The sequence below is a fragment of the Alosa pseudoharengus genome, unplaced genomic scaffold, assembly GCF_046254945.1.
Source record: "Alosa pseudoharengus isolate Yale_2024_CS ecotype anadromous, Long Island Sound unplaced genomic scaffold, YU_APseudo_1.1 YU_APseudo_1.1_scf_24, whole genome shotgun sequence".
NCBI lineage: Eukaryota > Metazoa > Chordata > Actinopteri > Clupeiformes > Clupeidae > Alosa > Alosa pseudoharengus.
In genome coordinates, this window is record NW_027468689.1 from 2,237,170 (window position 1) to 2,264,576 (window position 27,407).

The 27,407-nt window shown below is 45.0% G+C and overlaps 1 protein-coding gene across 1 annotated transcript in view; it reads right to left on the bottom strand.

Moving 5' to 3' along the window:
• LOC143142701 (serrate RNA effector molecule homolog) overlaps positions 1-16,580 on the bottom strand; it is a 42,578-nt gene extending 25,998 nt beyond the window's left edge. Inside the window, exon 1 of the mRNA XM_076303776.1 lies at positions 16,035-16,580. Within this exon, the coding sequence (XP_076159891.1) occupies positions 16,035-16,580 (546 nt within the window). The remainder of the gene's footprint in view (positions 1-16,034) is intronic.
• Positions 16,581-27,407: the final 10,827 nt, after the last annotated feature.

Here is a 27,407-nt window from a genome sequence, read left to right on the forward strand (position 1 = left end):
TGTGTTTTTATTTTACAACATTGCATGACTCATAGGGCTGTGTGGGCCATCACTGATAGCTGTGCATGAAAGGACATGAAGTTATGAGTGTCGTGATAGAGGGAGAGAGAGAAAGGATGTTCTCTACAACATTGTGCAAATGTTTTTAAAGGTGTGGGAGGAGAAAGGGTACGGTCAGGGGGGAGATGATCACCATTTGAGGTGACTGGCTGTGTATTTGGCAAGGAGAGAGGTGCTGAAAAAAGTGCCTTGCAGAGCAACTATTTGACAGTCACACACACATACACACACACACACACGAGAATGCTAGTTTCTCACCCTAGCTCAGCTCACGTGGCTCCCGCTCTGCTGCCTATTCTTTGGAGAAGGCGGAGGTACAGTATTGTCTACCTGCGCCGAGCTGTAGACAAAAGGATCTTACGGTCTCAGACAGGAGACGGGTGTCCACATTCTTGTCAACTCCGCAACCTTCAACATCCTTCACGTCCCACTCCATCACACACACACACACACACACACCGCAGCAGCGTCTTCCTTTCCCACAGTGTCCGCAGGCTCAGCCATCAGACAGCTGACACAGCCCGAGCATGAGGCTGATTACGAGCTGTCTGCAGGGACAGGCCAACAGAGCGTTGCTCAACTTCGGCTAAACCTGAGCATGTGCAGCTGATGCCTACCTGGTGCAGCGTGCACACTGTGCTTTTTTCTTGTGTGTGTGTGTGTATGTGTGTGTGTGTGTGTATGTGCATGCGTGCATGTATGTGTGTGTGTGTGTGCGTGCGTGTATGTGTGTGTGTATGTGCGTGCGTGCGTGTTTGTGTGTGTGTATGTGTGTGTGTGTGTGTATGTGCATGCGTGCATGTATGTGTGTGTGTGTGTGCGTGCGTGTATGTGTGTGTGTATGTGCGTGCGTGTTTGTGTGTGTGTATGTTTGTGTGTATGTGCGTGCCTGCGTGTTTGTGTGTGTGTATGTGTGTGTGTGTGTGTGTGTGTGATGCAGGGGCTCTGTGGGCGAGGGGCTGTTTGCTACTGCTTTCTGGAGGCCCCCGGGGGGCCATCGTAAACACTGCGCTGACACACCTGCCTTTTGTGGCGTCACTGGAAAATGTGTATTATTACATTAATTATGGGCTTAATGAATGGAGGAGGCGGAGGGAGTTCCTTTAAATATTTGACATTCCAGTTTTGAAGTGTATGTATGTGTGTGTGTATATATGTGTGCGTGTGTGTGTGTGTGTGTAAGTGTGTGTGTGTGTGTGTGTGTGTGAGAGAGAAAGACAGACAGAGAGATTAAGAATGTTTGCTCTTGTTCTTGGTTACACATGTGTTTTTGTACGTGTGTAGAGTAATTTCTGTCTCCTTATTTGTCCAACGCACCAGCGTGTGTGTCTCAATGTGGGAGTATCTTAACCACCCTGTGTTTGCTTTGTGACTCACAAGCAGTTTTAGAGCCGTTGTGTAAATGTGACGGATGATGGGTGGATCATACGCTTACCTCAGGAGTCAGAGAGAGAGAAAGACAGAGGGATCATACGTTTACCTCAGAAGAGGGGGGGGGGGGTCATACGTTTACCTCATAAGAGAGAGGGCGGGGGGGTCATACGTTTACCTCAGGAGAGAGAGAGAGCAGTGGATGGAGAGAGGGAGAGGTACATTTACCTCTGAAGTGAGACACATTTTAAGAGAGAACTTCACATAATTATCAATAGTTCTCAATAATTAACCCTGTTTTCATTATTATTTATTATTATTATTATTATTACACTCTAAAAAATGCTGGGTTAAGGCTGTTGGGTCATTTTGTTTGGTTGTTTTTACTCATATTGGGTCATTTCTGTAACCCAGCAAGCTGGGTTAATAGTTTATCACTGCTGGGTTGATAGTTTAGGGCTGTGCTCCCTCCTGTCCCCCACCTGACGTGGAGCACTACCCAGCACTAGGGTGACTTCCACACAGCTGCATAGTTATTTATGGTCGAGAAAAAAAATCGTCAGGCAGGCATATTCTTTCAACCGTCCAGTCCAGCAGCTGTCAACATGCAATGGAAATCAGGTGATTTCGGAAGGTATGTATCTGCTTTTATTTATTTTTATTCAGACGGATTTTAAAAGTTCACCCAGAGACATACCCTTCGTGATATCAATATTCTGCCTGCCAATTTCGTTCAGCTTCAAGCAGGTTAACATGTGTCATTCATTCCAGATAATATTAGCTACTGTTAAAGGACAAGTTCGGTATTCTACACTTAAAGCCCTGTTTTCAGATAGTTTATGATTAAATAGAATGTTTAAGATTGAAATTTGGACACATGCTGCTGTCCTGAGAATTTTCGGTTTCTGTGGTAGAGCCCCCCCTCCTCCACAACGCTGCATAGGTGCACTGGAACAATCCTACCTAAAACGCATTAAACTTTCGTTTACAAGGACGTGAAACTCACCGAGTGGTCAGGGGTGTTCGCTGATATGCTCACACAAAAATAGCTGCAAAAGATGCTTTCCAACAGGTGTTTTACCATGCGTTGTAAAACTGTGGAGCTATTTTTCCAAACGCATCACACCCGTACATTCTTACCTTGAATAATAGACACTCCAGCCCAGTTGGTGGCGATAATGCACCTTACACCGTCTTGCCAATTACAAGCAAACCACTGGCATTTCATTGAATACACAGAAGAAGCAGAAAATCGTTGTCTTTAAGTATTTTGCAACAGACAGCTAAAAATGAGGCGATTTTGTGCAGTTCCGAATTGCGGGAAAATTTGTAGCAAAAAAAGTTGTCACAGACTTCCTTTCAACGATCCAGAAAGGCTAAAGTTGTGGCTGGAATTTCTGGGGTTGGATGTGAGCACACCTGTTGAGAAACTGCAGAAAGCTGATCACCGTGTCTCTGCGGTCTGCATTTTACTGGGGTTCACTCTTTATTACGACATCCCGTTATTACGACGACCCTCTATTACGACATACCTTTATTACGACATGCCTCTATTTAGACATGCCCCTACTCCGACTTTTTTTAGTACCGCTATTCCGACATTACCAATCCACATTTTCAATTTATCTCTGCAGTTCCTGTATCCTATCAAATTCCAACATGCATGGATGAGCTGCACCTGCAGACATCAACAATCCACCCGCCATCCACTGCAAACAATGTTTTTCCCAATAATTGATATTGGCACACATTTCAGTCAAAACCTTACACTGTTAAAATGAATGTGTTGTCCCTATCTGGACACAGATATGTGTTAAAAAACAACGCAAGTTGTGTTGTTTGCAACGCAAGTTGTGTTATTTCAACACATATTGTGTAGGCCCTAACAAATAAAAAAGGAAACAACACAAACTGTGTTGTCCCTATCTGGACAGAGAGATGTGTTTAAAACAACGCAAGTTGTGTTGTTTTCAACACATTCATTTTAAGAGTGTAGGTGATTTTGAACTGGCCATGTGAATAAATGTTACACATTATGTAAAACACAGGTAGCTCTCCTCATTTTATTCTCTAAGCTCTCAGGGGAGAACGGTCGGAAACTCCATGCATCAAACAAACTCTGTGCGTGCAGGCCACCTATATAATTAATTAATGGCCGTCAATCAATGACCAATTGCGCAAAGACGGGCGGAATTCTCACGCTCCAGTAGCCTAAACCATTTCAGTGAACGTTCAAATAACCCCCAGAGTTCAGTGTCCATCAGGGTGTGCAAACTGGGTGAGCGATATATTCAAGTTGCTTATAGGCTATTGCATTTTAGAGGACAGTGATAAAGCCATATGCAACGCATTTTGGCTTGCCAGCAGGTTGGATAAACTCAATTAATGTAGGCTATTTTTACATGTCATGCGTGCAGTTGTTGAATTGCACATAACATGTCTGCATATTTATTTAGTCTTCTTTCTCTCGACTCTAGGCTAGCGCATGCATTATCATGGCCCTATAATTGTGCGAAGACAGACGGGATATCCGACGCTCCTTTTACAGTAAACCACTTCACAACGAACGTTCAAATAACCCCCAGAGTTCAGTGTCCATCAGTCCCAACATTTAGAAACATAATCGAAAAGTCCAAGCGTGAATTGGGTGTGTTTTGATTTTGAGAGAGACTGGAGAAGGGCCGAATGTCTCACAGCAACTGCGATAACCTTGTTTCTTGAAGGCTATCCTTGCCTCCAAATATCCACATCTAATGAGGGTCGGCAACTATCCCCATTGACGAATGTCAGTGTACGACACTAAAGCGCACGTAACTAGGACATAATCACATTCATTGATTTAAGTACAATGATAATTGTACTGCCATTTATATTAATACAGTAATTTCCCGCATACGCTGCATCATGCATAGGCTAATCCGCACCAATAAAGGCCGCACAAGTTTCATATGGGCTAATTATGTAGGCCTAATGAATAGTCATATTATACTCTTCAGCCGTGGTCATTGCAAATTGATTGAATTTTGTTTGTGTGTTCGTGTGTTGTTTAAAGTTGGGACGATTACTGTAGGCCTATGCTGCCCATATTGGAATAAAAAAATAAAGGCCCACCCTACTTCGCAAAAGTCCACTCCGTTGAAAAATCCTGGCTACGCCACTGTTAATGACCTCATGTCGGAATGTCAGGACGTTTGAAAGAAAAGGTCAAGTATCGCTAAATTTTTTTTTGCAATAGTGGGACGCTTGAAAATCAATGTTAATGCCGCCACTTCGACAATTAGACGCCAATGTCTAAGAAGCGGCATGTCGGAATAGCTGCATGTAACCCATTTTACTGAACTTCGCTGGAGGTCGAAAGAAATCGCCCAAAAAGCTCTTTCGCTTGAGAAATACAGCGGTTCCCACATTACCTCCTGGGACGACAGAGTTGGAAGAACTTGGGGTAGGGTTGACATTTTGTAACGTAACGTTTGTAACAGGCGGAAAATGAACTTATTTGTTATGTCCATAACCTGTCATGTTCACATCATAAGCCTAACACTAACCCTAGCCTACATGAATAATTTGGCTACATGATTTTGTACGTTTACTATTTTTTTGGCTGTGGAACTTTCATGATGAAAACGTAATGATTCACGTAGGCTATCATTCACATCGTGCAAGTTCCAAGACATTTTAGCATTAGCCATGGTTGGACGTGACAATAATTTGGATAGCGTAGTAGCCTACGATACCGCGACTGCATAAGACTACAGAAAGAATACAAACAACCCCATATCCGTTTCCGGCAGCGGAGTAATACCGTACCTCACAGCACATCCAATACAAGTCAATGGAGTTGGACAAAAACTACGATAAAACCTGTTGGAAAGAATCTTTTGCAGCGATTTTTGTGTGAGCATATCAGTGAACACCCCTGACCACTCGGTGAGTTTCACGTCTTTGTAAACGAAAGTTTAATGCGCTTTAGGAAGGATTGTTCCAGTGCACCTATGCAGCGTTGTGGAGGAGGGGGGGCACTACCACAGAAACCGAAAATTCTCAGGACAGCAGCATGTGTCCAAATTTCAATCTTAAACGTTCTATTTAATCATAAACTATCTGAAAACAGGGCTTTACGTGTAAAATACGAACTTGTCCTTTAATGTTAAATCTACACAAAGACAGACTCATAAAAACATAGTTCTGTATTCACTGGGTAGTAACTGCTAAACAGAAACAAAACGAACTTTATACAACAATTGGGTTCTGTGGAACTATTTATTTGTTTCTGATTGGCTGAGAGACGTTCCATGAGTTGGAATATCCCTGGACATTTCAACTCAGACTTTGCACAGCTAATAATAAATCACTCCGCGATACAATGCGAAGATTTGACACAATGTTCTCATCCCAGCTCTCCACTATTTTAAGCAATGGGTTACTCCTTAGCAAACCATAACGAAACAGTGCTTCACCACATCTATGGATTAAGCCACACAGTCAACTCAATGTAAGTAAGATAAACGAGGATGCTAATTGTTCTCAGCATTGCCAGCATTGTGTATAATATGATTGTCACTTGGAGGAGACTTGTAGATAACTAACATTAGCATAGTTAGCTAACCGCTGCTAACATGCTAGCATCGTCACGTCAGGCTGTGCACAGTAGTGTAACATTTACTACTATTTTTTGATGCGTAAGAACGATGTCGAAATTAACATTTTTAAACAATAATGGGGTGTTTTCAGATTATTTAGTTTGTGGTAGAATTGTTGTATAAAAGCAATATAGCACTCGTGATCGTGGGATTGGTCATGGATATTCCCACGGCTGTTGTTGCCTGCTGCCTACGGCCGAACAACACCCGTGGGAATATCCATGACCAATCCCACTCACTCATGCTATATTGCTTAAACAATTAGCATACCAGCAGCTGGTAGGTAACGTTAGCAGACTTGGTAACTTTATGCTAATTAAATATGCTTCGTGGCTAACGTTTGTCAACTAATGTTAGCTAACACAGTCGAAGTAGTCTCTTCACAACACACGCAACTTACGATAATAATCATGCCAAACAACATCTTATTAAAGGAACAAGCCACCCAATGACAGTAGTAATATATGTTATTACCTTAACTTTTACGAGTTGAGTCATATCTCTCCCGTGTCGGTACGTGCACTCAAACGCTCTGGTGCGAGGCGCGAATGTGTTAGCATGTTGCTATGCTAGCGGGCTCAGACGTAGCCAGATGTAGAAGTAATCAAAAACATCCACGTTTTCCCGACTTAAACACAGTTACAGGAGTAGTTGATTAAAATGTCTACGGTCAAACAACATGAAACGTGGCGATTTTCCAAGCGAATAAACAGGAGAACTACAATGTTTGGCGCAATAGCACTTGGGAGTACTTCGACCTAGCGTAGTAATATTAATTAACACCTAATTGTAGATCCTATCCACCACAGAGTTTAGAATCCATGCTTGATCGACCCCTCAGCCTCCCCCTCCCCTCTGAGCGAGAGAGACGGACACACACACTAGCAGTGTTGTAATGTAACGGAGTACAAATACTTCGTTACTGTACTTAAGTAGACATTTCACGTATCTGTACTTTACTTCGCTATTTAAATTTATGTCAACTTTCACTTTTACTCCACTACATTTCCTAGATAAATGCATTACGCACGCTCCGCGCTCTATTTCAGCGCGTGTTTGTTGCTAAAGGAGGAGGACGCACAACTGAAACCGCCATGGAAGCACGAGCACCTACTGGAGGACCTCCCGTTATCATAGACGACCACCCCGACGATAGTGGTGAACTCGGTGAACAGGGTAGTGGTGAAGAGAACGTCATACACCCGTGGCCGTATTTGCCAAAAATGTTTCTGTATATTGGCAGCTTTCTGTGTAGCTGAACACTCCGCTACCTGCCTCAGCGGCCTGTGAAAGGCTATTTAGCATCGCAGGACTTGTCTTCAGTCCAGGAAGAGTAAGACTGAATCAGGCCCAGGGTGGGTAGTCGGGAGAATTCCCGGTGGGCCGCTTCACTTTTGGGCTGGTCGAGGAAAAGAATATTGACATTTGTCACGTTAGTCTATCTTTTCTTAAAGTAGGACACATTCCGCATTCTGTGCATGACCCCAATGTCTGCATGGGTTGTAGCCTACGTGAGGGAGTTCTCCCCTCCCAAAAGAGTTGGTTGGGTCCATAGCCCGTATTTTCCAAAAAGTTTTCTCAGATACGGATAGCTGAGCCGGCCCTACAGTAGGCTAGACACTAGGCCTGTCAAACTCGATTCCTTTTAAGGATCCGGGTTATTCTGAGTCACTCACTAAACTGTTCCGGGTTGAACGAGTCACTTGAGTCACTTGAGTCAGTATTGCTAAATCGCAAAGAAATTCAGTCCTACGTTCAAGCAGTGCAGTGGGGTGCTTCATTTCGTTAAGTGCCTTCTCATGTTGGATGTGGATCCTCCATGATTTGAAACCAGGTTTTGCAGTACTTGCATTTAGCCTAAGAGTTTTGCTCTCCTGGTCAAAGTGCATCCACACATTGTTCATCTTTTTGGTGCTCATGTTCAGAAACGTTGATCTTATTGACAGGGAGGGTAGCCTATATTATAATAATTAATTATTTGTTGTTGTTTTGTTAACAATAGAAAATTTGCCTAGGTCTAATGCTACTCTGCTACAATGTTTATTACCACTACTATATACTAATAGTAGGCTACTAGGAATCTATTATATAGGTATTATAGGCAGCTAATACTAGGCAACTAATATTATTAGCCTATTAATCATAGCTATACATATATATATATATATATATATATATATATATATATATATATATCATGTTAGGTAGCCTAATATAATATATAATATAATTTAATATAATATAATATAAAATAGCCTAATATAATAGCATCAAAACCTCCACCCACTCACGGGAAAGAAAGCAGTTTGAGCCAGACTGTTTATTTATTGTCTTAACCTAGCCTAAGCAATTGACTTTCAATGTAGACATAGAAACAGGAACGTAGAAATGCCCTGCAGTGAATAAATTATTATTATTGTTATTATTATTATTATTACTACTACTACTACTACTACTACTACTATTCTCATTAGGCCTTTTATTATTATCACCTTGACACGAGTAGAAACTAGGCTACTTGCTCGTCTACAGATCCACTCATGACAATGTAGCCGGCCGATTCGACTGACTCGCACTCATAACAACATAATGTAACCGGTCCGCCCGGCTGATCCAAATGACCCAGGTAGGCTAGCCTACTCAAGCAACTCCATACAGAGCTTGCAATGTTTCGGACTGTCTTCGCGACCTAATTGCATTTTAAAGTAGGCTATGCGTTCAGAATATATGTTATTTCAGAAGCATGAAAGCATGGCTTTTGTTGTGGATTTTCTTTTAACCTTGACGAGGAGTTACTCGCTCCTCTAAAGATCCACTCATGAAACGTAGCCGGCTGATTCGGCTGACTTGCACTCATAACAACAATGTAACCGGCCCGCTTGGCTGATCCGACTGGCTAGCCTACTCTCCATACAGACCTTGCAATGTTTCGGACTGTCTTCGCGACCTAATTGCATTTTGAAGTAGGCTATGCGTGCAGAATATATGTTATTTCAGAAGTGAAAGCATGGCTTTTGTTGTGGATTTTCTTTTAACCTTGACGAGGAGTTACTCGCTCCTCTAAAGATCCACTCATGACAACGTAGCCGGCTGATTCGGCTGACTCGCACTCATAACAACAACGTAACCGGCCCGCTTGGCTGACCCGACTGGCTAGCCTACTCTCCATACAGAGCTTGCAATGTTTCGGACTGTCTTCGCGACCTAATTGCATTTTAAAGTAGGCTATGCGTGCAGAACATATGTTATTTCAGAAGTGAAAGCATGGCTTTTGTTGTGGATTTGTTTTTCACCTTGACCTTGACCAGGAGTTACTCTAAAGATCCATCCACTCACAACGTAGCCGGCTGATTCGGTGACTCACACTCATAACAACCTAACCGGCCTGCCCGGCTGATTCGACTGACCCAGGTAGATAGGCTATCAAGCAGCTCCATGAGCGTGCAGTTCGGACTGTCTGCACAACCTAATTGCATTTTAATATGCTACATCTATACACCAAATCTAATTATGTCTAGGCTACATGCAGAACATTGAATGTTATTTCAGAAGTGAAAGAAATGGCTTTTGTTGTGGAATTGCTTTTCACCTCGAGGAGGAGCTACTCGCTCTCGCAGATCCACTCATGACAACATAGCCGGCTGATTCGACTGACTCGTACTCAACGTAGCCTAACCGGCCGGCTGATCCGACTAACACGGATTGCTACTCAGCCGTTCCAATCTGAGTCCCATGGTCTGTGAGTCTGCAATGTTTCCGGCTCTGCGGGAAGTTAACCAGTTATCTCGGACTGCCTGCTCACTCAGTCGCTTGAGTTGATTTGTGGAGTTGTGGTTGCCTACGAAATTGTTAAATTTTTGGCAGCTACGATGGCTAGGGCTAGGAGGCTAGCTAATGTTGCAAGAGGTTTGTGTGTGGCGCTGTTTATCGTTTTAGATTGAATTGTAGTAGGACTCAACTGATCCGGGTTAATGATACTAGAGACTCGCGACTCATGGGTTAATTTAAAGACACGGGTGAAAGATCCGAGTGAGTCACGACTCAAACACCTTTACTAGACACAAGCGTCAGGAAGAATGGATGGTAGAAATTGGCCAGGAGAGACTGAGCAGAAGATCAACCAATCGACCACTGAAAATGATGAGCCCGAAATTAGTGATGAGAAGGCCATGACTACAGGGACAAGTAGAGAGGATAAATTAAAGTTATTTAATGTAAGAAAGAGCAATTACCCTACATGATAAACCTATATGCCTTGTTTGCTCAGAAGAGGGTGTAGTAAAGGAGTAGGCTAAATCACTAAACAACAATATAGACTACCCATGCAAAAAACATGTAGCCTAAATAGTTCAATATGCCTCTTTGTGGAAGCGTGGGATAGGCTACATTTCAAAGGCTTTCTTTTTTTTCTTTCTGTTTTTGTTAACTTGTGGAATAGTGGAATATTTTTTGTTAACTTCTCAGTTGAAGTGAATTATTATATAACCTTTTACATTTGTTGAACCATGGTACTAATAAAAACTACAGGATAGTAATAGCTGAAATGTTGCTTCATTTATCCAATTTTGCCAAAAAAAGCTAAAATAAAGTTCACAATAAAAGTTAAAAATAAAACCGCTTGCTTTTTACTTTTTACTTTTACTTCAAATACTTAAGTACATTAAATATCAGAAAATTACTTTTGATACTTAAGTACAGATACTTTAAGACTTTTACTTAAGTAATATTCTAAAAGGTAACTTTCACTTCTACCAAAGTCTTTTTCTAGTACGTTACTTGTACTTTTACTCAAGTATTGCTTTCTAGTACTTTATACAACACTGCACACTAGAGATGCGCTGATGGGCTATTATTTCAACCATAACTGCATAGCAAAACTTATCATCCATCCGCCATCCATCAGCACCAAAGTTTTTTGACCAATTTTCAAAACCGCACCCGCCCACCATCCGCTGGTTGTTTTAATGTAGGCCTATGGGTGATGCAGTGCTGCTGACGTGAGGCTAGAAAGCGTTGGTTACGTATGTAACCGTGGTACTACGACTGGTGGAAGACCGCCAGATGGCGTCGTTTAGACTGTGTGAAACCCCTTGCGCGTAGCCGCATCTCTTACCGAGAACTTATACCAAAGTTGTCACCTCGTGACGTATGGCGTGACGTTAACTCTATATATTGCAGTGTACACACCATTCATTCAGGGATGGAAATGAAATATTTTTTCTACCTGCCACTGTGGCTGGTGGATTCCAAAATCTACCAGCCACTCAACTTTTTTACCAGCCACTAGAGAAACGGCATGAAAATGTGATATCATGATTATAGTAGGCTACCCAAAATGATCACGGTAATCAGCATTATTGCAATACGACTAAAATGTGCTGAATTTTGCCCTAAACCTACCAGCTGTCATCCAAGCACAGTAGCAACAAAACTAAAGGTCAATAGAACCACATTCATATTCTATAGTGTCTTGTCATAAAAGTGGTGTGGCTCCTTTAAGACTCCGTTTGTGTGAGTTCTGGAGCATTCTATAATCCAACCCTACAACTTGATCTAGTGTACATCATCTGATTTAAATATTTACAGATATCAAGGCTATATTTAACATTTAGCATTTATTTTCTATTTGGCCCGTTATGAAATCATGCACTGAACAATTTAAGCACAGCTCAGCTTTAAGAAACGTAATATGCATGCTTAGCATTTTGTGAAACTACATTGAAAAAACTCTGGTTGTACAGTTATCTAGGCGATATTGTTAACATTTATTTTGTATTTGGCCTTATCGTGTATGACAAAAGCCCAAATTTGGAGACCGTGTAGACATTTGCTTCAATTTCAAAAAACCGGATTACTCTGGAACGGCTATAACTTGTATAAGGGAATGCTTTACACCTTTGTGTTCGGTAAGTTCTGCTGTTTATTCTGATATACGGTTTGTAATTTCTTGAATGAAAAGTTTGTGAGATATTCCACCACGACGAATAGGTGTGGAGATGTCCGTCTGTCTGCCTCATAGGTCTAAATAGCAGCGTGTCGCGGGCCGGATTAAAATAGCTATACGGGCCAATTCAAAAGAGAACTATTTAGGTGAGAATATTAGCCTGTGAAGATATAACGCAGATCCACAGATCTCACTAGATTTATGTCTATGCAGTCATCCTGAAATAATCTAGCAGTGGCACATGAAAGCATAGTGACAGTTTCTTAATGGTAGTGAAGTGAAAGTGAAGCGCTGCACCAGTGCCTATAGGCTATGCTGCGGTGGCGGCTCACTACGAGTTGTAGAACTTCAAATCAGCGCGATTTACCCTTATAGGCTGGTAACGTTAGGCTACATGATCCCTACAGACACTTTCTTATTTTTAACCGTCAATAAGTATGAAAATTAGACCGGATCTGACAATTTGTGGTATGTTAGTAGCTCTACCCACCACAGTGGCTGGTAAGTTGACCAAATTCACCCGTATCATGGCCTAGGGCAACCAGACAGTGATAGAGGACGAAGGCGTGAATGTTTTAACAATAACGAAGGTTTATTTGATAAACCACAACGAAAATGAACGATAACAAACACTAGACTAATGTAAAAGCAGGTGGTTGTCAGTTCTCAGTAGTGTGGTGCGGGCGCGTGTTGGGTGTAGGAAATGTAGCGTATGCATGTTGCATGTTACATCAAAGGAAACCTAAACTAAATAGATCAGCGGTAGCCGGCACAGCAAGCAGCAAGGCGCAAAAGCCACAGAACAGCAGGACCGAGAACCAGAAGTAGGCCGCGATCTAGGCGACCCCGCCCACCTCATCAGTCCTAATTGGGGAGACACATGCAGACCATTACAGACAGGGCCTGGCGGCCGTCACACCCCCCCCCCATAAAAGAAATCCCCTGGATTTCCAATGAGGTTAGTTGACAACAGAAATTATGAAACACATATACCGTTACTTACTACATTTCATATTTTTTTTTTTTTTTTTTTTTTTTACAAGATCATAGAAAAACACACTTGCAATTACTAATATCACGAGATCACAATATTAATATTCATCCATCTCCAACTGGAAAACTCTACTACTCAACACCATTAGCCTAGTTCACCAGCGCAACCATCACCAATATCAATACATTTAGGCCTAATTATCAAAAACCCATCACCATTAACGCTAGCGCCATCCCCAATAATATAATGGTCACATAATTAATTTATTCAAAATCCATATGAAAGTCACATTCGGTTTTTAAAGTCAATATCAGTATTTTTCTATGTCATTCACAAACCATTTTTAAAACCCACGACCTCACCAGCGGCTCCTTGACTCACACTGCCTCTAATGTTCCGGTACCTGAAACATTTAAAAGACAATAGGCCTACAACACAGGAGACGGCACAGACGTTAGAACAAATTACATAGTAAACACTAGATGACAGGAGCGCGTGACAGCGCGTCCGCAATCACGTTCTCTCTGCCTCTGATATGTTTAATGTGCAGATTGTACGGCTGGAGGAAAATACTCCAGCGCATCAATCTCTGATTTGGGTTTTGTAAAGAGTGAAGAAAAGTTAACGGGTTGTGATCACTATAAACAACTATAGGCGTTGGGCTACCCCCAAGGTACACTTCAAAATTTTGCAAAGCCCAGATTAATGCCAATGCTTCTTTTTCTATTGTTGCATAATTCAACTGATAGGAATTGAATTTCCTCGAAAAGTAGCATACGGGACGTTCGTCGGCATTCTCATCATCTTGGAGCAAAACGGCTCCAGCTCCCACATTACTCGCATCTACGTGTAGCTTAAACGGCTCATCCAATTTAGGAGCTGCAAGCACAGGCGCAGACGAGAGGAGATTTTTGGCTTTCTCAAATGCCGCTTGGCAAGCGGGCGTCCACATGAAAGGCTTGTTCTTTTTTAACAAAGCAGTCAAAGGTACGACCACAGAGGAGAAATCTTTGCAAAAACTACGATAGTATCCAATCATACCGAGAAATCTCATCAGTTCTCGCTTACTGGTCGGCGGTGGATAACTATCTATAGCCAGGACCTTTGCACGCACGGGACGCACAAAGCCCTGACCAACCACTTTACCTAAGTAGGTCACCGTCGCCCTGGCGAACTCACACTTCGCCAGGTTGACGGTGAGGTTGGCATGTGCCAGTCGGACGAACAAGTTGCGAAGTTGTTCCAAATGTGAACTCCAGGTGGCGCTATGTACAACCACGTCATCCAAATAAACTGCACAACCGTCCAGATTTGCAACTACTTGGTTCATCAGTCTTTGGAACGTACAGGCGGCGTTACGTAAGCCAAATGCCATGACTTTATACTCGTACAAGCCACTGGATGTAATAAAGGCGGAAACCTCACGCGCACGATCTGTCAACGGAATTTGCCAGTACCCTTTTAACAAGTCCAATTTGGTAACGAAATTAGCGGACCCCACTTGGTCCACACAGTCCTCCATCCTAGGGAGTGGGAAAGAGTCAGGTTTCGTTACACTATTCAACTTTCTGTAATCGGTACAAAACCGATGCGTTCCATTGGCCTTTTTAACTAAAAGACAAGGACTTGTCCAGCTGGAATATGACCTTTCTGCCAAATGATTCTTTAGTAAATATTTTACTTCGCCTTCTAAGATTTTCTGTCTCTCCCCAGAAACTCTATAGAAGCGTTGACGAATTGGGGTGGCTTCCCCGACATCGATATCGTGACTAATTAGAGTAGTCTGAGTGGGAGTATCAGAAAATAGACACGGAAACTCTTTTATCAGCGCTCCTAACTCAGACGCCTGATCTGGAGTCAGATGGCCCAACAACAATGACAAGTTAGCCAATGATTCAGTGTTGTTGAGTTTTCCCAACAACGCTGCATCGTCGGGTTCACATGCGTCTACCTCCTCCAGCGCTGCCACCGCTGGCATGGAGGAGACAGCAGTGGCAGGACAGATCTGAGCACGAGCACATACAGCGCCGTCCTCACCCGGTGCTGCCACCACCGTACTGGGAACGGAGCTTCTCTCAACTTTTACAGTCGGCAAATTTTCTTTTTCAAGACCATCCCGATCAAAGTAGGGTTTCAGCAGATTTATATGACACCGTTGCGTCCGTCTTTTCTTATCTGGTGTAGCCACTACATAATTGTCATTTTTCTCTTGGCGCATCACTGTATACGGCCCTGCAAATTTGGCCTGAAATGGAGAGTGTATGACAGGCAAAATGACCATCACCTGGTCGCCAGGCTTAAAAGAGCGAGACACGGTCTTCCTGTCGTACACTTGCTTCATTGTCATTTGTGCTTTTTGCAGTTTCAACATTGCCAATCTCCCAACGGCATACAAACGTCGCCTGAATCCATCAACGTAAGCAGTCATGCTCGGTGGAGGTTCACTGCTTTCACTATCCATCAACGATGCTATCGGACCACGCACATTATGGCCAAACACAAGTTCGTTTGGGCTAAACCCGGTACTTGCCTGAGTCACCTCCCTAACCGCCAGCAGCAGCCAGGGAAGGCCGTCTTCCCAATCGGTGCCTAATTGTACACAATACGCTCTCAGCATTGCCTTGTACGTCTGATGAAAACGTTCCAAGACGCCCTGACTCTGGGGGTGACGAGCAGATGACTTATTATGCTGGATCTTTAACACGCGTAATATTTGTGAGAATGTTCTGGACGTAAAGTTCGTACCACGATCCGACTGTATTATCTTAGGCAATCCGAATATGGAAATAAATTGTGACAGTGCTTTAACCACTGGCTTGACCTTGATTGAACGCAGGGCATATGCTGCGGGATAACGGGTCGTTTGACACATTACAGTAAGCAGATAAAGACAACCCGTCTTCGAACGAGGCAATGGTCCTACACAGTCTATCACAAGATGTTCAAAAGGTTTAGGTGCAGGGGTTATCGGCCGAAGAGGTACAGGTTTAATCGTCTGATTTGGCTTACCAGTTAATTGACAAACGTGACAGGTCTTCACGTGCGATGTAACATCGCGCCTAACACGGGGCCAATAACCGTAGCGCAGGATTCGGTCATAGGTCTTTTTGATTCCCATATGACCTGCATCATCATGGGCTGTTGTCAACACTGTTTTACGCAGTGAGGAGGGCACTACGACCTGCCAGTTATACTCATCTGCGAGTCCACTGCGCGACGGGCATTTACGCATTAGAACGTTGTCTCTAACCACATAACCATGCTTGATATCGCCGTCTTGAATGTCATTCACTCTAGCATATAGAGGGTGTAACGAAGTATCAGACTGTTGCGCCTCAATCAGCTGTTTTCGCGGGATAGACTCAGGCAAACCAGGGAACGGCGGCAGCGCAGGACTGTCGCCATCACCTGCTTTGATAACCTCGCGCGCAGCAGAGCGCGTCACAGCAGACACCGGACACACACGGGGAGTCTCACACACTTCGAATAGAGGTTCTAGGTTAGAATGTTCAACACTAGGCAACACCTTGGCCCATACTCGGGACTTAGCCAGACCGTTACCAAGAATCATGGCGGTGCCATATAACGGGAGCGCAGGACGTACGCCAACAAGCGCTTCACCTTGGACCAAGTCGGAGTCTATATACACTCTATGCAGTGGCACAGATAAAACATTAAGATTAATTCCACGCACCAAAACAGACTGACCAGAATCTGATGCAGACGAGAACGGCAAAGCTGACTGTAAGATAAATGATTCGACCGAACCAGTATCTCGAAGTATTTTAATCGGCACTTTTTCTCCCTCAGCGCTTAGTGACACAAAGCCATTTGAAATAAAGGGAGCAAAACTCTCTTCAAGGTCAGACTCGCTCACATTAATCCGCTGACTAGGGAGGGTTATGACCAAGCCAGAGCCTAGCGCCGCATCCTTAGTCTGAGTAGTAGTACGGGATCTGGTCTTATACTTCTGTTCTTTTTCTTTCTTCTTTTTTAACTCCTCACAATGCCACTTCGTGTGCCCTACGCCTAAACAAAAGTGACAAGTTATGTTAGGATCGGTTTTATTTGGAGTGCGCTCAGTACGAAATTCTGACCTGCTAGAAGTAGTAGGTGCGTCAGACGTGGTTTTACGAGGAGCTGGGCGACTCCACTGTGCACGGTCTCGACCTGATGGTGTACCAAAAAACTTGGTTTTATGAATCAATGCGTAGTCATCCGCCAAAACGGCCGCTTCAGCCAGCGTGACAACGTGATGTTCTGTGACATAGGTCGCAATTTCCTCGGGAAGACAATTTTTTAATTGCTCAATCAAAACGAGACTACGCAACTCCTCAAACGACTCGACTTCCGATGCAGAACACCAACGATTGAACTGGGTAGTCAATTCGTCTGCAAACACCACATATGTTTGACCAAAACGTTTGCGCATCCCACGGAAGTTTTGGCGATATGCTTCGGGCACCAATTCATACGCTTTTAACACAGCTTTTTTCACACATGAATAAATTCGACACTCGGGCACACCCAGTGCTGCATAAACTTGGGCCGCACGGCCACTCAAAGCGCACTGGAGCAATAAACAGCGCGTAGAATCGGGCCAATTATGTAGATCAGCCACCCGTTCAAATAGAGCAAAAAAAGTATCCACATTAGACTCTTCAAATTGTGGGAGAAGCCTAATGTTTCTCGCGACGTCAATATTGCTAGCATTAACTGGGGTAGGAGGTGCCAATTTCCCTTCCTCAATTAATGCCAAGCGCTTGTGCTCAAGCACCAATCTCTCACGTTCGAGCTGTTGATTCGCCAGCGAGATCTCGCGTTCCAATTTACACCTCTCAATCTGTGCTTGATGCTCCAAAAGTTGCTGCTTGCCTTTATCTATTTGCAACTTTAAAAGCTCCTTCTGCTGATCAAACGATAAACCCTCTAGAGGTGATTCGGGAGAAGGCTCAGACTCTGCGGGCAAAAACTCCTGCTCCACTAGAGCATCACGAATAATGGTTTTAATTATGCTTTTATTTCTCTTAGCAGAACTAGACAACGTCACGTTATAATGTCCCGCAACTAAAAGAAGCTGCTCCTTAGTAAATGCTTCGAAAGCCTCCACTGTAGGAGTGGCAATAAAATTATCGACTTCCGACATACTATCAATTAGCTGTTCATATATTAACTAAACAAAACCAAGCAACGAGTGATGCAACTCGCGTAACAAGACAACCCAAAGCCCCCCTAAACATTTACCCCCCTACTAATCTGACCTATTTTCTGACTGCATCCGAGAGCCGGGGATTAGCAGAAATCTGCCCACCAATACCGCTGGCGTTCCAGCCATCCCGACTAAAGTCAATTCAGCTTTCTTTCCACGGCGGTGACCACCAGCCCAGACGCAGTCGCTGGAACCTAAGCCCATACGCCGGAGCGTTCTAATTGGGGGATAACGTTGCTATTAAATTCTCTTGTTACCCAGGAACACCAACACCTCGCCAGCCCACGAAACAAAGCAAACGATGTATCTACAAACACACCCATACGTTAAGTAAGCTACTGAACAGCTATCGGAGACCACTAATGATCACATTAGCCTTATTGCGTCCGATAATTAAAGTTTTCCATTTTTGCTCAACCCACCGTTTACTAACTAATCACGTAGGCTACAAACGTATATCCACACCTCTCGCCCTCCCCAAAAAGATTAATGATATCGGCTCAGTATCAACGTAAGCAACGTAAACACTCACCGGAGTTACTCACGTGATGCGTACCATTCATTCATAAAAATGGAGTGGCGGAAAACAAACAAATCGCCGAAAATCGCGGATTTTATGGCTAGTTTGACGAGCCCCCACACTATCATGGCCTAGGGCAACCAGACAGTGATAGAGGACGAAGGCGTGAATGTTTTAACAATAACGAAGGTTTATTTGATAAACCACAACGAAAATGAACGATAACAAACACTAGACTAATGTAAAAGCAGGTGGTTGTCAGTTCTCAGTAGTGTGGTGCGGGCGCGTGTTGGGTGTAGGAAATGTAGCGTATGCATGTTGCATGTTACATCAAAGGAAACCTAAACTAAATAGATCAGCGGTAGCCGGCACAGCAAGCAGCAAGGCGCAAAAGCCACAGAACAGCAGGACCTAGAACCAGAAGTAGGCCGCGATCTAGGCGACCCCGCCCACCTCATCAGTCCTAATTGGGGAGACACATGCAGACCATTACAGACAGGGCCTGGCGGCCGTCACAACCCGCCAGCGCACAAAACTACCCGCATTTGGCGGGGGGCGGGTGGTTAATTTCCATCCCTGCATTCATTGCCTGGAGCTTTTCTCGCCAGAATCAGAGGCCCAAGTGACCTACACATCTGGCGGTCTTCCACCAGTCGTATAACCACGGTTACATACATAACCAGCGTTCTACTTCCTTGTCTCCAGACCGCCAGATGGCGTTGTTTAGACTGTGTGGAAGACTTATGTCCAAGCTGTCACGAGGGCCCAAACACATGTACGGTGTCACTATTCACATGGCATAGGGCAAGAACAATAAAAAACAAGGAATACTTCAGTGTTGTACTTTTTGTTTTATTTACTTTTTTTTGTAATTTTACTTTTTTTTTTTTACATTGCGTTTTTTTATTATTATTATTGTCAACAGGCGGAGACAAGGCTCACGCACACTCACAAACCTGACCCGCTGTTATCCACAGCAGAGGTCAATTGAACAGGCGAAACAGTGCTCAATACTGCCTGTACACAAGACTGGGAACCTGAAGCAACATTTAACCTGTAGAACCTGGAAAATGTGCACGACGACGTCCATGTCGCGGCAGAACAAATATCTAGTAGGCTGACACCCCGCAGGGCAGCCCAAGAAGTAGACACAAAACGAGTGGAATGACATTTCACAGGACCCGCCATATCATGACCGGTGGAAGAGTATGCATAAGTAATAGTCTCTGTAATCCAGTGAGCTAATCTGTCCTTTGACAAAGCTGCCCTTTTACATCGGTCACTGAAACACACAAACAATTGGTCAGTGGCCCGCCAAGCTCCCGTGGCTGCCACATATCGCCTAAGTGCTCTGACAGGGCAAAGGTCTGTGTTTTGCATATTGTCAAAAGAGCACAAAGCAGGAATCGTAACAGGTCGGTTGACATAATCTAGACCTAAGACTTTTGGCAGGAATGCAGGATTCGGCCACAATGTTACTCGCGAGTACTCTGGCCCCCACTGCAGACACTGTGGGCTGACAGAGAGAGCATGCAACTCACTAACTCTTTTTGCAGAAGCAACTGCAAGCAGGAAAGCTGTTTTCATTGAGAGCCATTTAACGCCTGCCTCTTCCAAAGGTTCATAGGGGAAGACAAGTAAGCTGTTCAACACAGTATTGAGGTCCCACTGAGGAACAAAACATTTACGAGGTGGGTTCAAACGCCTTGCACCTTTCAGGAAGGCCACTATCATCTTATGCGTCCCTACTGTAGACCCTTCAATTGAGCCCCTGTAGGCCGACATTGTTGCCACATAACCTCTCAAGGTGGACGCAGAGCGACCAGCCTCCAATAGACCCTGCAGAAAATGTAAGATGTCTGCCAATGAGCATGTTTGTGGTACAATGTTACGCTCAGCGCACCAAGTTGAAAAGTATATCCATCTACTACTATACAGTAAGCGTGTAGACGGGGCACGGGCATTTAGAATAGTGTCCCTGACCCCTTGTACCTCCAGTACGTCGCATGACCTCCCAAGGGCCAGACCCAAAGCTTCAGTTTCCGTGGTTGATGATGCCACAGACGGCCATTCAACTGGTTCAACAAGTCTGCCCTGACTGGTAGTGGGCTGGGCGGCCCCGTCAGGAGCACTTTGAGAACGTAAAACCAAGGGCTGTGGACACGATATGGTGCAACCAGAAGTACTGGCTGGTTGGTCATCCGTATTCACTGGATCGTCTGCCAAAGCAACGCAAACGGTGGAAATGCATACAGCCTCAGATTTGGCCAATGTTGGGCTAACGCATCTTGTCCCAGGGACCCTGGTTCGTCCCGCAGTGAGAACCACTTCAGACAGTGAGTCGTGTCGCTGGTGGCAAACAGATCTACCTCTGCTTGCCCATAGGTGTTCCAGATCATCTGAACAACCTCCTCGTTCAGACGCCACTCCCCCATGAGGGGCCCGCCCCGGGACAAGACATCGGCCACACAGTTCTTTTTCCCGGGCACATAAATCGCCCTCAGCGACAGCAGGTGTGCATCCGCCCACAGCCAGATCTGTCTGGTCTGTTCCAACTGTTCTTTGAAGTGCTGCAGTGTAAGCCATACTGCATGTAGCTCCAGATAATTAATGTGGTAGGCCTGAAGCCTGCCCCGCCATACGCCGTGTATTCCCTGATGGTTCCAAACCCCGCCCCAGCCGTGCTGGCTGGCGTCCGTGGTGATGACCTCCCTCCTTGCTGGAGGTGGCCCCAGCGGAACCCCCCTGAGAAGAAAAAACCTCATCGCCCACTGGTCTAGAGAGGCAGCCCCCTTGGGGGTGATGCTCACTAGCACCCATTTTTGTGTTCGAGCTGAGAGCCTCCTGGTCTTTAGCCAGTATTGGAAGGGGCGGAGATGTAGCCTCCCCAGTGTCACAACAGGCGTTGCGGCAGCCAACATGCCTGCAAGGCGTAGTAGTACGCAGTATTGCACAGTCCGGCTTGACCTGACATGCATCACCAGGCCTATTATATTGCAAACTCTTTCCTGAGTAAGGCAAGCACGTTCGGTGGTCGAATCCAACCGGATACCTATGAAGTCTATAGACTGGGAGGGATCCAGTTTGCTCTTTTCGAAGTTCACCGTCAGACCAAGAGCTGAGACATGGTGGAGTAGCGTCCGAGCATTCATACTGACCTGATTTGGGGACCTGGTGCTAAGCAGCCAGTCGTCCAGATAAGGGAGGATACGAATGCCTTGGTGGTGTAAGGGTGCCAGGGCTTCGCGTATGCATTTTGTGAATACCCGGGGGGCTAATGATAGCCCGAAAGGTAGTACCTTGAACTGGAACGAACGACCTTCGAAGTGAAAACGAAGGAAGAGACGGTGCTGAGGGGCGATGGGTATATGGAAGTAAGCGTCCCTCAGATCTATCGTAATGAACCACTGAATGAAGAACATCTGACGTGCGCAGCATACGAAAGGGCAGCTGCTTGAGGTAAGCGTTTAGACGCCGCAGGTCTAATATCGGTCGAAGACCACCGCCTTTCTTGGGCACAATAAAGTAGGTGAAAGAACATTCCCCGTTGTTCTTGGGGGTCTATTTCCTCGATAGCGTCCTTGTGTAGGAGGGACTGTTTCTCTGAGTATAATGCGGAGCGTGTTTCCGGACTTGACGCCCGTGTGGGGCGTATGCCGGAGTTCAGAGGGGGCCGGCGGCGAAATTGAAGACGATAGCCATTTGCAAGTGTGTCGAGGACCCATGGGTTCGTTGTTGTGGAGCCCCAGCACTTCAGTTGTTGAGGAGTGAAACACCCTGCCGCCGGCCGCACACCCTCAGTCTCGTGTCTGTGCGCGCTGTGTAGGTTTGGGGGGACGGCCATAAGCAGCCCGGTCTGTCCTATGAAAGGACTGCGTGGGTCTGCTTCGCCCTCCACGTTGAGCAAGACTGTGCTCCGCCTGTCTCCTATATGGTTGTTGGTTGGTAGCCAATGTATGTCGGCGGTAAGAGGGGGCGCCACGAAACGTAGGTGGTGGCGGCGGCAGCGGTGGACGCTTGAAAACTACTCTCGGTTTCACATGCTGAGAGCGAGTTTCAGACGCAAGTTTGCGGCGGTTCAAAGCCTCCTGCGCAGCTGGGCCAAACACCTGGCCGCGGGCCAGAGGCAGCTGGCGCAACACATTCCTAGCTGCATCTAGAAGAGGGGACTGTGCTACGCAAATCTGCCTGCGGGCTTGAAGTAGCAGCCCCATTGATTTCCCACAATGCTTAGCCAGGACTCCCACATCCTGAAGTGCTGTATCAACTAACTCAGAAGCTGCTGCATCTGAGGATGGCTGCAGTGTTGTCTGCAGAGCAAGCAAGACATGGGCCATGGCCCATGGTGTTAAGGACCCGTCCAATCGTCGCCTGTGTGTTATATGCTCTACACACTAAGTTGTCAGTACGCCTACATTCAGGGCTAGGGCACCGTGAGTCAGCGCGAAGAGCCTCGTCAGGTGAGACGACCAAGGAGACCACTGCCGCTTCCACTGGAGGCATAGGGCCCAGGCCTGCAGAGCCCGGTTCTGCCATGGACGCTAACAGTCTAGTGGGACGATCCATCCTGCTAGTGTTCGCATCCTTCAAAGCCTCAGCAAACATCTTTATAAAGTCCTCACAGTGTGGAACAAACAGGTCATTGCTGCGCGCGGAGAGGCGGCAGAGGCGGTTCGTCTGTATCTGGGGAAGAGGTTCCACATTGAGCTTCGCCAGAGCCATACGGATGGCTCCTGTTAAAGTGGAGCTGAGCGCCAAAGGCTCCGCTTCATCCTCTGACTCCCTGCCACTCTCTGTTGCAGAAGAGTCAAAAGCATGATCCTCTGGAAGCGAAAATTCATCTGTGTCTAGAGGAAACAGAGAATCAGTGGCAGCAAGAGAAACCGCATCCATCTCCCTGTTCAGAGGAGAGGTAGGGTCCGGCTGCGATGCAGGTAGAGAGGCATCGTCACTTTTCTGAGAATTGGGCTGCAGATATGGTGGCTGCATGTTCAGAAGTAAGTCCTTAATTTGTGTAACACTCTCAGTGAGTTCGTCGACCCTACGCGTCGGAATGTCTGAGTGTTTGGGCTTTTTTGTTCTCACAAGGGTGTGTTACACCGCTGTGCGTTTACCTCCACGCTCGTGGACAGGTTGAGAGGAAAGGAGGCAGTCCTCATTTCCATCCAGCCCTGCTAGGCATGCCTGTCGCTGTTGCAAAGTGAGCTGGCTACAATGCACACAAGGATCAGACATAGCTTCCTTGAGGTGATCAATGCCCAAGCAACTAGGGCAGCGATCATGTGGATCCTCTAGGCCCGTGGGTGCACTGCACAGAGAACACCAAGCCATTTCCTGTTTAACTGTAGTGTAGATTTTGTGTGGTGCTGGGGAATGAGCACACAGCACTTTGATAAAGGAATAACCTTAGGTATAATAATCGTATGCAAATAGTGTAATCCCAATCAGCAGTAGGCCTATAGGGAATCGCTGTTAAGCTCCGTCTGTAATTAAACGCAAGAACGTCTGACAAGTTATCTGGTGCCGGGGGCTGAGCACCGGTCCTGTGCGTAACGGAGTTTAAAAATACACCGAATTATTATTCTGCGCCGGGGACGGAGAGCGCAGTTATAGTAATGTGATAGCTGCACATGCACCAGGGGCTGGGCGCCAGCAGCTTCACCTAGCAGCGTTAGTGCTAGACTGGTGTGGCGGGTCTCAAGCACTCGAGTACTTACCTGATGTAACCGCGTCGGGAGCGTTAACAAGGAAGCAACTTTATTGTGCTGTGCTGCACCCGGGGCTGGGCGCTAGCACAAGCAGTGTTGTGTGTTAGACAGTGTGATGTTGCCGGGGTGTGGGCAACACACGTTGAGGGATGCTAGTTCACTTAGCGCCAGACCGGTGTAGTGGGTCTGCGTTCGAAGATACTCACCAAAAAAAAAAAAAAAAACTAGCAATTCCGTAAGACAAAGGAAACTATTTAGAGTCGAAGCGAGAGTAAGCTGTGGAAGCTGTTGGAGATATACTCCGAAGTTAGCTGTTCTGCAACCACAGTAGAAGAATGATCCGTTCTCAGCAAGGGCGAGAAAGCGAAAGGCAATGAATGGCGTGTACACTGCAATATATAGAGTTAACGTCACGCCATACGTCACGAGGTGACAACTTTGGTATAAGTTCTCGGTAAGAGATGTGGCTACGCGCAAGGGGTTTCACACAGTCTAAACGACGCCATCTGGCGGTCTGGAGACAAGGAAGTAGAACTCTTGCCTGTTCTAGAAAGACTGATCCAATGCAGCAAATATATTAAAAGGCTAAAGTCCTACATTGGCTATGTTGTAGCCTATCCCCAGAATATCAGCAGCAAACTCAGTCTCTGTCTCGCAAAACAGTCTCCAAATAAAACGCACATCGGCATGTTGCCTATTCTGCCAGCTTGTGCAAATATATCGTCCAAAATGCTTGATTGCATTGCATTCTCCACATTTTTAACAAAATTTTCATGTACCACATCAGCATTTTTGTTCAGTGAATCTTTTGTAAATTGCTTTACAATTACCGTCGGGCCTATAGGCTTGCCTCAGCTTCGGTCACGTCCTTTTACAATTTTATCATTGTAATAAAAAACGCAATTTGCCACATAATTTCAACATGCTGCTGGCCTACTAATTAATGCCTATTGTACTTTATTTTTTGCAAAAAGAAAGAAATCCTTGATAAAATAACAAGTCATTCACATTATACTTTACGCACTGTCATGTCAGGGTGACACTATGACAAGCCTGTTCTGAAGACTCCCATTAATTTTGACTGCACGGGAAGAGAGCGCGTCTTTTTCAGACCGACAGCGCAATTCATTTTATACCAGCGGGCCGATAGGACAAACTATGGCGCCTCGATATTAAAGAAACGCCGACTCCATTCATTCTGAAAGTCCACCGCACAGCAGTGCAACGTGCATGTTCACATTTTTAGTAACAACCGTCAAACTTGCTTGCTTGCCTTACACATCTCAAGTTTTCCGACTACTTTTCTTACCTTCTTTTTCCGCTGTGGATGTTATTGAGTTTGTAGAAGTTTTAGCTCTTACGTTCTGAACATCTCGCACTGCCATCGCCCAATGTCATTTCTGAGTCATATCACTCTCTCGCTCTCTTTTAAATGCCTATTCCCTGAATGGTAGGCTACAATTACTATGTGTTTTATATATAGGCTAATATCGAAACAAAATAACCCAGCCATCTAGGATATAACACAGGTTGAAGTCAACGTGAAGTTGGTTCTGTTTAGGGAGGTGAATGTGTGTAAACATCTGTAGATGACTCAGAAATTACATCGGAAGACAAGGAGTAAATAGTGGCAAGAGGCAAGCCAAAGGCTGCTGACAAGGGCCCGACGCTATTGTAAAGCAATTTACAAAAGATTCACTGAATAAAAATGCTGATGTGGTACATGAAAATTTAGCTAAAAATGTGGAGAATGCAATGCAATCAAGCATTTTGGACGTTATATTTGCACAAGCTGGCAGAATAGGCAACATAGTTGACCAGGTTTAATTCACAAGTACTGACAATGGACAAAGTCTGACCAAGTACCACCAAGCAGTAAAGTGAATCAAGGTATCTGCAGATAACCTGTTCCCATGAGAAGGTGCGCACGATCTGAGGTCTGAACGATCGTGTCTCGCCTTTTTATGCTGTGTGCGAGATTTCAGACCCTCCTAGTTTCCGTACGTCACTCACCCAATCAGAAATCAAGGTTCCTCCCCGCGACTAGTGATTGACACCTGACTGAACCAATCAGCATTATTACGATCGATCATAATAGTGGATTTCATTTTGACACTTTCCAATAAAAAAAATAAGGTATTCCCACCATAGCCGTGGGAAGTGGGGGTGCGGCAGCACCCCCTGCAGGAAAGCACGCGTATTTATGTGTCATACCACTCACGATCAGAAAAAGAAGAAACTCTCCGTCCCCCTGTCTATTATTCTATTATGCACTAAAAAATTTTACATTAGACCTGGGAGATCTATACAAAAACTAAACAAATAAACAAAACAAACCTGAGGGAGATATCTTATGACGCTAACTTTATGGTACGACAATATGCCATATTAAGTAGCTGAATATTACCGTGAGTTTCCCAAGGAGCTGAACACGGGCCGCCTCAATCTTCAGCTTAAAATGATGCATAGTGTTATCGGGGAGTCTCGGTGCACCACGGTGAAAGGTGGCATGGATATTGAGTAAGCTCCATCCACAAACAAGAGCTCTCTTCAGCGAGGTAGATGAACTTATTCATCTGTGTCTTTGCGTGCCTGTTTCAGTGGCCTCCTCAGAGCGTTCTTTCTCTTCTTTAACCTTTACTTACACTGTGCGTTTATGATGTTAGCATTTGTTGTAGGCTATATTTGTGATATGTGGATCAATTTAATGTAGGCTAGCCTATGAATATTGCGTTGTGTAGGCCTATGTTATGCATATGTTTTGAGTCAATGTTCTGTCTATTTTAGCCTGTTTTGACACCCATGTCAGAAGCGTCAATAATTATTACGTTTTATTAATGTTGGTGTTCAACAGTTTTATATTTCACGTGTTCACCGTCGATTTCGGTGCAAGGCTACAGCAACTTTGTTACCTTACTAGTTGAGTCAGATAGTAGACGGTTACTTTGTTTGCGTTAGTAT